This window comes from Sylvia atricapilla, chromosome 13, assembly GCF_009819655.1.
Source record: "Sylvia atricapilla isolate bSylAtr1 chromosome 13, bSylAtr1.pri, whole genome shotgun sequence".
NCBI lineage: Eukaryota > Metazoa > Chordata > Aves > Passeriformes > Sylviidae > Sylvia > Sylvia atricapilla.
The window spans coordinates 9,212,896-9,225,472 of record NC_089152.1 but is presented as its reverse complement, the minus strand read 5'-3'; the positions used below and the strand labels follow the sequence as shown (position 1 = coordinate 9,225,472).

General features: G+C 36.8%; 1 protein-coding gene across 1 annotated transcript in view; it reads left to right on the top strand.

The window, feature by feature from the left end:
* EFL1 (elongation factor like GTPase 1) overlaps positions 1-12,333 on the top strand; it is a 64,015-nt gene extending 51,682 nt beyond the window's left edge. The window contains exons 19-20 of the mRNA XM_066328346.1: positions 1,790-1,974; positions 11,775-12,333. Of these exons, the coding sequence (XP_066184443.1) occupies positions 1,790-1,974; positions 11,775-11,963 (374 nt within the window). The 3' untranslated portion in view covers positions 11,964-12,333. The remainder of the gene's footprint in view (positions 1-1,789; positions 1,975-11,774) is intronic.
* Positions 12,334-12,577: the final 244 nt, after the last annotated feature.

The window sequence follows — 12,577 nt, the reverse complement described above, 5'->3', positions numbered from 1 at the left end:
CTTTAAAGCTAACTTCCAATGCATTCAGGCTAGCAGCAATTTTACTTTGACTGCACTAATCATGGCAGATCCCACATACTATAATTAAATACTTGATTATTTGTAAAGAAATCTCAGCTGCTGTGCATGCAATCATACTGATAGCAGTCCAAAGACCAAAAATTACAGTTGTAATGAAAAGAAATGCCTTTGGGTGAGGAACTGTTTTGTGCAACTGTTCTTTGCTGGCGGTACCCTGTAGTAGCCTGGTAAAGGATGTGCTGCCGTGGGCTTATGGGCATGTAACCTAAACATGCCCTTCTATGACAGGGAACTTTAGCAATTCAAACTCTGTTCTAATGTGTAAGGTTACTAATAGCTGTCAAAACTGGGCTGTGTTTTGTTCCATGTTGCTGTTCCAGAAGCACATTGGCACAGTACTTTTGAGTCTCTATGTCAAGCTATAAGCAAGGTATCAATTTTTAAACCTGAATAACCCTCTATAAATTGCTATTTTCCAGAATACTCACTACCCAAAAAGCATGATTGTTTACAGCGAAGTAAGAAACATGCATTGGCTCATCAATTGTGCTGTAAACTCAAATGGAAACATGGCTTTTTAATGCATATATATATTTAATGAGTAATTTAGGACTCAGACATGCAAAAGAATTAGTATAGTCTAGTGAATGTGAATTAAGTTGTAATAGCCACGGACATGCACTTAGTTCATTACAAATTCATGGGTTTATTTTTTATTGTGGAAACTTAAGCTAATAAATTGCATCCTCATTAGGAGGAGTGAAAAGCAGGCCTTCTATCCAGTCAGGCTTGTCAGTTGACATGTGTCAAAACAGTGGCTTTTGTATCTTTATTCTTTTCTTTGGCATTCCATACATTGATACCCTGTGAAGTTTAATATATCTCCATATTGATCTGCTTGTTTCTAAGATGGTAGTTTCTGGGAAAGTGAAGTCTTCTTTGTTCTCAGAATGTGACACTTTTTCCATCAGACTTTTCTGGCAGTGAAAATAATGCAAACTGAAGCAGAACACAGTGTTTTAAGTGGTTTTCTTGTGTGCTTATTATCTTGATTATCACAAATAAATTTCTTAGTTTTTGTCAGTAAATTACTTTTAAAAACATGATACCTACTATGAAGTCAAACCTGGGCATTTTCACAGCTACATATGACATATACACTGTATTTCAATAGATTGAATATTAACTTGGGAAAGAAAATTGAAATTATCCATGCCTAACTTAAGACTGAATTTATTAGGAAACCAATTGAACTCATTAAACATAATAGATACGTAGTATTTCAGAGAACTAGTTTTTTGTGATTAGAATAGCACTGCACTATCTGGGACAAATACCATGCAGGGGTATGGTGACCCAAGCAAATTTCTAACAGTAGTTTGGATACAATTCCTAAAACACAATAATATTTCTTAATAACAATTCTCAAATATTTGGTTATAAGAAAAAAGGCAGTTCAGGCATGTAATCTGGCAAAGTGCCTTTTTAAAACAGTCATATGATTGTATGAAATGGACATAGATGGATTCATCCAACAGTAATAATGTATTAAATGTTACTCACATGGTTCTGTATATTGTATGTCAGAATATATTGTTTGAATTTAGTGTGTCCATTTCATTGATTAACTTAGAAAAAAGAGTTTTAGTCAGAAAAAGTTACGCATTTTACTTAAAGCTGAACCTTCCTGAACAAATATCGATGTATTTCTGTTCCTGTTGCAGGGTGTGAAAATGTTGGTGAGCTGATGAGAATTGTGTCTCTGCAGGTCGTGTGTATGCTGTGCTGTCCAAGAGGGAAGGCAGAGTGCTACAGGAGGAGATGAAAGAGGGGACGGATGTGTTTATTATTAAGGCAGTCCTGCCAGTAGCAGAAAGCTTTGGCTTTGCTGATGAAATCAGGAAGAGAACCAGTGGCCTGGCCAGTCCACAGCTGGTGTTCAGCCACTGGGAGGTAAAAATATCTATTCACTCCATCTGTTATGGTGATCTATTTCCTGTAGATGTGGCAGACCGGAATAATAAGCAAAAAAGGTTAAGTTTTGGTCAAGACTTTTGATAAATTCCTTTTTGAAATGAGGAAAAAAGCCTTACATTATTTCTTTTTGTAGATATACTGTTCAGAATGTATTTGTATTTTGTTTAGATGGGATGCTTTTTTATTTCAATAGAAAATAAGTCTTTCATAAGTGAAACTGCTGCTTTATAGATGTGTTTTCCTGAATTTATTTGCCCTTTTTCATGAGTTCTCTGGTAAACTTGTTTGGGGAATGGGAAGAAAGCCAAAACCACAAAACAGCCCCAACCTACCACTAACAGAAAATAAATGTATCAGTAAATCTAATGCACATGAAACTTAACCTCTTTAGGTCTAGCAGGCACCTTACATATTCCAAGCCAACATAAATTTTCATGCTTAAAAGGCAAGTCAAATAGATTTCATTGTTTCAAAATGAAGTCAGTTGATAATAAGTAGTGGTGTCCTCAAAATAATTTCTTTTGGTCATCCTTGACACTTAAAGAAATGAAGAGTTGAATGTGAAGGTGTAAAGCAAGTAGGAAGGGGGAAAACTTATCAGGAGTGTCATCAGCTGAAAGTGCAGTGTAGTTTATTCCTGTGATATGGAGAGTAGATCTTCAGGGAGAAAAAGAAAAGGCTGTAAATCAGAGCTGCTTGTTCAAGACAAACACACCTGTATTATAGGGCTCCTCCAAAAACTCCACTGAAGAAGCTAGAAGTGGCTTCAAAAGTCAGTGGGTATAAACTTTTCACCCTAAATTTTTCATATAACTTCAAAGTGTAGGTTTTTCTGGGTTTGATTTGGGGTATTTGTTTGTTTTGGTAAAGTGGTCCTTTATTTGGTGTTAGAAAACAATAGAATCTTTTGTAAATGGATGAAAAAAACCTTTGTTTGATCTTCTGATTTATTTTGTCACCTCAAATGTCAAGTCTCTGAGTACAATCAAGTATAGATTTTTGAGGTCAATGACATCCCTGCAGTTTCTTGCTGTGGGCTGCTTACCAGTGTTTCCCTGAAGTATGTCCTGCTTTTTCACATGCTGTGGATTCTTCATCCACAGCTAACTTGTCCCCTAGGTAGTGTCTGTAAAGTACTCCACTAACTGTATTTCTTTGTTAGTAACTGTGGTAACTGCGTTAGGAGTTTTATGTGGATGGTAGTGGAAAATGAGGACCTTTGCAAACTGGCCACATGCTAGCAGAAGTGTTGGGAACAGTATTTGAAAGAGTCCTTGAAACAGTACACTTGGGAAAGTGCTTTATGTCTTGCTTGGCAGTGGTACCTTACTGGTGTTAGTAAATGCAGGTACCAAGGACTTAGGTCTCCTCCCTTATTCCTTGGTTCATTTAATCTTCTTGTAACTAAGTCCAACTTCACATAGAACCAAGAAAGGAAAAACAGCTGCACAGAATGCAAAAAAGTAAAAAGGACAGCCCTTTACAGATGGTGTACACTCAAATAAATAAACTGCATCTCTTGAGTGTAGTTATATATTTTAGATCTTGTTTATAGCCAGTTACAGATCAGGTACCTCAAACCAGTGAGTGTTGGCTGTACTGTGTACAGTAATCTTGTAATTCTGGATGGTTCCCTCTGAAGTGCAGCTGCTAAGGTTTTGTGGCTTTAGTAGTCTTTTGTCTGAACCTCTGACATCAGTGCCCTAAAGGAATATCAGCCAGAAGGACGTCAGTTCCAGCTAACCATTATTGTGTGCCAGTCTCTTTAGGATTTGTAGCTCCTGTACTCCAGCACTAAGCAAGAACACGAACCCTGGGCTCTCAGCCTCCCCCTCTGTCCCCAAGCCTTGGTGTGTACATTCTCTTTCAGATGCTGTGGATTTCACATCAGAAAGGATTCACACATCATTATGGGTAATGCATAGGACAGGGAGATTTGCACAACTGGCAACATTTTCTAACACTGACCTCCAAGAGAGATTATAATTGCAGCTGGTATGTTAAATGCGTTGGTAGTAGGAAAATTACTGTGTAAGCCAGTCACCTTTCCACCTGGGGAATCTCTCAGTGGAGGAGGGTTGGGTTTTCTTGTCTCCATGAAAGCCCTGCTCACATATTTTTGTGATAAAATAGGCTTTTTGCTAAGCTACTAGTAATGTTATCTCTCAACAGTGATGGCAGAAAGAGTGCGTGTTACTCTCACACCATCAAGATAATTTCTAAATAAATACAATTTTCTGAATCTCTAGTGTGTTAGTATGACAGAGAAACCATGAGAAATAGTTTGTATCTCAGCTCCTGTTTCTTCTTCTCTTTGAATTGTGCACAAAGTTGCATCAGGTGTTGTGCAAGACTTTGACATTGTCACTTTGCTGATGATTTATGGTATATGATAAACATGATAAACACCAGCATTTTATTTGAATTCCTATTATGTGATGCATCATTGCGTAAGATAATATGTGAACTTTGTGTAATCTTAAACTGTTTTTTCCTTAATGTTAAAACTGTGCTTCTGAGAGTGTGGCTGCTGCTTTAATTGCACACTCTCCAAACCCTTCCATGGTGTTCTGAATGAACTCTGTGCTGCTGGTGTTTTCTCAGTGTGCTCAGCTCATTAGCTGAGTCCCTGGCACATGTATTTATCTACACAAATTCCTTCTAATGTGTTGTTAATCCTATTTTACACAAAGTGAAATTCACAGTTTGGGGGATTTTTAAATTTCCAAACACTTTGTCTCATGGAAATCACGTACTTAGAGTATATTCAAAGAACTGAGGTTTGAGTTCACTCTTCTATTATATTTCACCACCATGATTTGTACACTCCAAACATAGGAAGGTCAGTGATAGAGCCTACATTTAAATGAAACCATTTTGTTCTCTTGTGGAAATGATACAGGCTTTTTTTTTTTTTTTTTTTTTTTTTTTTTTTTTTTTTTTTTTTAAATTTAATTAATGAATGGATCTTGTGTAGTTCAGATTGCTCCAGCCCCAAGGGATGGAGCAATACATACATCAAGGTCTATCTTGTCAGATACTCTTTTTTTATTAATTTCTTCTGGCATGCTTATGCAATTTATTCCTGCCTGTAAAGGACAGCACCAAGTAACCATTAGTGGGAGCTTTCAGTTTAGTCCCAGCTTAAACAAACTAATTTTAAAAGTTAGGCAAATGTTAGATGTGTTGGGTTTACCTGGCAGTACTTTCTTAGATTTCAGTATAAACTTTCTTATTTAATTATTAGTTTAAAATACTTCATTTTGGGATAATTATGAACTGGTTGTATTTTTTTAACTTTGAATTAATAATACACCTTCAGTTAATGTATGTTTTTGTTTGAGTCTGTTTCTTTTGTTCTTGGTTCTTTGCAGTTAAGTCTTTTACTCAGTCATGTTATTTTATCTTAATCATAAGGTTTTAAACAAGAAAGTATTTGTGATTGCACAGTCCTTAGAATAATGGAACTCTCATCCCATTTGGGAAATCTCTGTTAAAAGTAAAAAAAATAATGCATGTGGCTCTATTCAGATGCTGATTGAATTTTCAGGAAGAATTGTCAAAGACATCAACTAGTTGTAAAGTTGTGAAATGTATAGTATTCCTGTTAAATCACATGTTTTAAATTGCCTGAAGATTAGCTATTAAACATATTTTTATTCTTGAGGGGGAGCATGAGACAACTGTAAACACATTTAATCAGAATTCTTTATCATTTTCCCTTATAAGTAGAATAGCGCCTAGAACGTGCCTTAGGGCTCTGGAGAAAGGTAAGGGAATGGCTGTGTGTAATAATTGCTGGGAATATGAGACTTCTGAATCTGGGAGTTTTATATTCTGAATTTTAATTCCTTCCCTTTGAATTCTAAGTCATTTTACAGCTCGGAAGATGGGGCTTAATATAGAAGTTGCTGGATGAGATTGTTAGGCTTGCATTAAACAGGAAGCAGGCTGAGGTAATGAGAGAGAATCTATTCTAGGTCTGAACTGTAATTTTACATACATTATTGCACCAGTGACAGTTTAGGCACATAAATGAATTCGAGGAGTAACCTGGAACCTTTCAAATATGAAAAGCTCATTGTCTTGGCAAGGACCTCTGAAGCTAATTGAAACAGTAAATAAAAGTGGTAGGGGTGTGGCTTTAATTCTCTTTCTCAATACATGTTTCTTAAGTAATAGGAAAAAATGCAGCAGTAGAGCCACAGATCTCCATTTTTTATTTCCAGTTACCAAATTCCCGTTAACAGCTCCTGGCTGAAGTCAAGGCTAAAGCTGAGCTGTCACTGTTTGAGACACAAACAAGGATAATGCTCCTGAGCCAAAATAGACTTGTATGAGTTTATAGCTAACTGTGTAAATGTTCATTACTACAATATTCCTTGGAAGAGGAGTTCTTGTATCTAACCAGGCATTTTCAGGCCTTGGCACTCCTCATTATATATTGTGAGTGGAAGCTCTGAATTATGGGATAGATTTGGATGGTTCTTTTACTTGCAGGGTAATCTGCATGGCCAGTACCCAGGTGGCCTTGAATTTGGCTGTGGTCAGTACAGAACCACTTGTGCAGCATTGTCCAGCATATTAACATATGGTTTTCTTGAAAAACAGTAGATTCGCATACACCTCTGCAAGGTTCTGCTATTTTACCCTAAAGTAAGTTTACCCTAAAACTTCTTATTTCTCAGGGCCATTTCAGACATCTCAGATGTGTATATCAGCTATACTTTTTCAGTTGCATAGTCTTTGTCATTGTCATTACTAGGTGATGGATACTACTTGAACTGTAAATGCTCTTGAAATACCTTTATGCCATCAAATTTTCAAAGGTAGAAAGGATTCTGATCCACTGGAGTGTGTATCGTCTTTGAAATTGCGCATAATAGTTCTTTTGATTTTTTTTTTAAATTAAAACACAAGAAGGAACTTCTGGTATAATGTTTTTCCTGCTTTCTGAAGGCTGCCGGTGGTAGTGTCCAGTCACACTGACTTTAGTGTTTCTTGGGATTTCTTAGTGAGCATTTCACAAAGGCCATGATGTTGCTTGCTGGTCTTAAAATCTCCATCAGACAGTGTAAGACTGCTCTTTCTATTCATGGTCCAGCTAAAGCATTTTCCACACTGTTGATACTTGGCTCAAAAGAAATTTTCTATCTTCATCAGACAGTAAGGACCAGTAGGGGTAATGCTACCAGGAGTATGGCTGTGTTCCAAATCTGCCTGACCTTTTGGATGAACTAGGCAGATCCCTTCTGTTTCTTTTTGATGCTTCTCTCAACCTTGTTTTGCATGATTAGGCTGCCTTAGGCAGAAACTGTTTCTTACCATCATTTTATGAAATACACTAGACAATGGGACCAGGATCACTATTGGAGCCATCTGGGTGACACTGAAATGCAAATAATAAATCATCCTCAAATTAAGCCTTAAAATTCCAAGTCCTCTTGAATTGCAAGTGGTCTGCTCTAACTCATGTCTTACTGAAAAGCTTGATTAGCTTACATAATCATTTGCAGGATTAGTACACACTCTGTCATCTATCAGTACTGACATAGTATGCTCAAAGTATTTCTATTTTTATTGATTATTATTACAGGTATTCAGATTATGTCTCTTGCAGAGATAAAAGCATTTATAGCTTGAATAATTAATGTGTAGTTGTTAAGCTAAAAGAGAGTGACATCTGTTTTGCCTGTGCTACTCTGCATGCTCTTACTAAACAAGTCTTATGAGACTTCATTGTTTGGGTGTGTTGGTTTGAGTAATTGTTATATTTAATGAAACATCTTGCTTTAGAATGGTTTCTTCTTCTAAAGAATACTCTTCACTTACAATATTTGAAGTAATCTATTTACTCCTTTTGAAATATCTAATCCCAGCTGACTACATTATAAACAGTTTTATTTATACCTAAGGTGGGTTCTGCGGTGAGCAGTGGGACACATTTCATCCATTTGACTGTGAGTTTTTATTTTTCTTTTAAGCACAGTGGAATTCTACAGGTGTGCTTATAGTGATACTTTAAACAAATTATATCACCCAAGACTTCTAGAAAATAAATCAGTGAAGATTAATTTAAAATGTTCCTTAATTTCAAAGCTCCTTTAATAGGAACGTTTCCATCACTTGGGCATTGTGTTTACAATAGCAGATTTAAAAACTGTATCAGCTGCTGTGCACTGATTCAGTTCCCTGTGTTGCATTTTATATGGCTGCATTTAGAGAAAATGCTTGTTTTCTGATAGAATAAATGCTGCTCTAGTGATCCACTGCACAGATCTCAATTTAGAGTTCACTTTTAAAATAAATGTCTTTAAGAAGAGCCTTGCAGATGTATAGAGATACTCGGTTGTGTTAAGGAGGAAGCACTTTGTTGTGTACACTTGGAGGAGTAATCCAGTGTGTGTGTGCTGAGCTGTTTGCAGTTAAGGCAGATGTTGTCCCTGTCAGAGAATTCTGGTGTTGAGTAATAAATAACCACTGGCTAGCTCATGTTGTTAAAAAGGAAAATTCCGAAGTCCTAAAAAAATTCCTGGAGAAAAGGTGTGCTGAATTTTTTAAATTCAAATGAATTTAAAATTAAAAGTGGTGTGCAACATATAATAAATAAAGTTTCTGGCTGTCTGTTCTGCTTTGATCGTGTGATCTTTCAGGATCCACAGTAAATGCCCTCTCTGAAATAACTATACCATATCCCAGAAGGAATGATCCATTTAGAATCTAATTCATCACTGAGGATTTCATCCAGACAAAAACTCAGTTTCTGTTACAAATTCCAGAACCATCCCTGTGTGGTTCCCGTGAATACAAACAATAGCTCAGGATCTAAAAAGCTTCTTAGCTCTGATTCCAGGAAAACCAGACCCACCGTTCTGACAGTTCCCATTGTAAGGAAATTGATGACAATTCTTTGGGTCCATTCTCCTTTTACATGCTTGCACTGCATTAACAGAGCACAGGGAATGATGAATGCCACCTGCTATAAACATTTGCCTTGATGCATTAATATAGGAATAAAGAGGAACAGTCTAGTTTGTGCCTTTGCCTTCACTCACAGAATCAGAACTTCCAAAAAAGAAAAACTTCCTACTTTTTGTTTGGGTTACTGTGTCAGTAGCACCCTGTCATATTGGGGTTACAGCGACTTCCTAAAGATGATGGCCCAGGTTCCTCTTTCCCATTGCTTACCACAGCATGGTAACACATGTGCTGATTAATTCATCTTTTGTAGTGGATCTGCACCATTTAGGTAGTTGTGGTCCTCTAATTTTCTGATTTCTATGGTCCAGAAATATTCTGATGCCACCAGATCTTGCTCTAGAAGCAGTGTGTAGTGGCTGAATTATTCAGGCAGGTTGATAAGCCAAGCCATCTCCTGAGGTAGTTCTTTGAAACCTAATTAACCTCTTTACAGCACTGCTCTCTGCCATGTAGCAGGTACAAGATTCACTCAGGATTCTGTAACCCTGTGCTGAAATAGGTTTACCCTTGCTGGCTAATAAATACTAAATGGTACATTTAATCCTGCTGTTATGCTGACTTCCCTGAGACCTGTTGAAGCATAAAGAATTCTTGTCAGTGGAAGAAATATCCAGCGCAAAACTTCAGTAGAGCAAGTCTTCCATCAATGACTGAAAGAGCCAGTCTGTCAAACCTGGGGATTTTCTTAAACATCCATCACTACAGTATCTAAATATTTACAGGTAGATTAGATCTGTAAGTTCAGTTTTGTATACTTTTGGACTCCTCTGTTATATCCATTCTTCCAAGAATCGCTGTCCCACTGCTTCTCTCTGGGCAGAATTTCTGGGTGTTAACATTTCTTGCTAATTAAAAAAAAAAGTCATGAAGGGGCATAGTAACTGTCTTTAACTTAACACTTTGTAGCTGTATAATCTCTTTCAGCAGTACAGTCTGAAGCAAATCCACTGAGCATGAATCACCTTCTTCAAATGTTCTCAGACTTGGAAATTTTTGTTTGTTCAGCTCTTTAGGCAGATCATGAAAGGGGAAGTCCCTGGTAGCTTTACATCATTAAGATGTTCAGGATGAGCATCACTACAACTTCATCAAGTCAACATGCCTTCTTCACTTTCCTCTTTCTGTATTTCTAGTGCATAAAATAATGGTGAAACTTTCAAACTCTCCTGGAGTGGTGACCATTCTTTTTTTATTGATGTAAGCTGTCAAGGAATCACCTTTAAGTTTCTATGCATGGATTATAAAGCCCTGTGCAAGACATCATAGTGGGTATGACTCAAGCAGATTCTTCTGTGGTTAGACAGTCCTTACGTTTATGGTAGAAAATAAACACAGAAAAATTTGGAAAGCTGAGTTTCAGACTGTTTATTTCTGAGCTCTGCTTGCTTTTGGTTTTCAGCCAGACAACCCTGTGCATAGTCATTTCCCATGTAAATAATTGAGATTGGCTGTCGCTTTCACCATGAGTAATACCCACTTAATTTAACAAGCCTATGCACGTGCTTAACTGTAGCAAACTAGAACTGTTTTTGTTGGTTTAGTTTTACATCTCATTTTTGCAAGATTGAAGCTACAGTATTGCCTGATACAAATTAGATTGCCGTAGTCATTCTTCTAACTCCCCATAACGTGTAATTTGTGTGGTTGTGTTGGGAGTTATTTAGGATGATGTATTAAATTAGGACTCCACAGTTGTCACTGTTTCTGAGGGAAATCATCCATCTTCAGTCATCATTTTTTAGTTCCTCTTCTTGCTAGTTTGTGTAACCTGAGCTTTAGGCAATTTTGCTTAGGTTGAAGTACCATATGGCAGTTGAAAGAATTTGTCAGAAGAGAAAGTTTGCAACACTAGAAAAGGCTTAAGCTAAAATTGATGATTTAGGAAAATTAGTTTCTCCCCTTATCAGTTTTTAGTGCTTGTGCTAATATTTCAGAAATTATTATAGAGTAATACACTCAGCTGTTACAACTATTGTGATTCTTGCAGTAACTAATACTTGTCTGAACTGCTTTTCCCATGAGGATTTTGTTTAAGAAATGAATATGGTATTATCTTTGGATTTTTTTAATAAAAATATATTATATTGGGAGGAAATCTATCATCAAGTAAAATTAGGGTTTTTTTAAATTTGCAGTAGAACCTGTGTAACACTGTATGGTCAATTCCATCCCTTCCTAATGATCATATTTAAGGTTCTTGGTAACACCCTCTGTGGTAGTCCCAGAAGTGTGAGGTATGTAGGATGAACTGGAAATAAAGGCATATCCAGTTATTCTCTGATGTTAGATCTAAAATCTAGAGGAGGGTTACAAAGCTGCAAGAACAGCTCTGCTAAATATGTTTGAACCAGAAACAGTGATTTTTAAACCATCTGTCCAACTCGGGATTGGGATTGGAAAACGTAGGGGACAGAAATGAACACAAATCTTCAGTTCTGATTAATTCTAATTCAATTGTTGTGCAGTGATATTCTAAACAAGGAGTTCTCTCTTGAAAATTGAGAATTTTCTGAACATTATTTGGCGCTGTGTGCTGATGGGTAGTTGAAATTGCTTTTAGAAGAAACTGTGCAGATAAATTGCAGCCGAATTTGAAAAGTTATTGTGGGCTTCTTAGGGCAAGAGCTGCAGAGTGTGTCTTAACTCTTGTTTCCTGCTTCCACAGCTAATTGCAGCCTTTCCAGACAACTTGATCTGCTCTACTTCTGTTTCTCTAGTTAAGCAGTTGATGACTTGAAATATGCTAATCAACTTCTGTACTACTTCACTCTTCTTTTGTTTGTTTCCTTTTGCAGATCATTTCAAGTGACCCGTTCTGGGTCCCGACGACTGAGGAGGAATATTTGCACTTTGGGGAGAAGGCAGACTCGGAGAACCAGGCCCGCAAGTACATGAATGCAGTGAGAAAGAGAAAGGGGCTGTATGTGGAAGAAAAAATCGTGGAGCACGCTGAGAAGCAAAGAACTCTGAGCAGAAATAAGTAGTTGTGTCTGCCCCCTTTCTCTCCTGGCACAGCTAAGTGCGGGTGGAGTGTTTTGTATGCAGCAGATGCAAAATTTCATCTGGACTTTGTTCTTTGATACCATTTTTCTTACATGCTTTGTCTGTGGCTTATGTTTTAATAAACTTAAGCCTTTCCAACTTTTGTAAAGAGAAATAGTTTATTTATTGAAATAAAAGAGAGGCGTATTCACTGCAATTGGTCTCAATTTTTAAAATTCAATGTGGTATTGAACGTCCTGTCACAAGGATTAGGAACTCCCAATTCAATTTGTTTCTTTCTGATTTGTCACATTTAGTTACAGTAAGAGCTGGTTACCTAGCTTCTTACAAATAAACCATGCACTGAATTTAGCTCTTTAATGTTTTTGACTGTTTTTTAAATTAATTTCTGTAATGTATTCGTTTCTTACTCATACTTTTCATAGTTACCTATATGTAAATAGATGTAAGCCTATTAGGAATTTCTAAACTATTTGTTTTACTCCAGCCCTCATGTAAGCAGTTATTTAAGGCAGAAATATATCTTCTCTGAATCAGAGGGCACAAATAGCATGTGTAGAAATAGCACTGCAAAAAACTGAGCAAGATTTGGCTT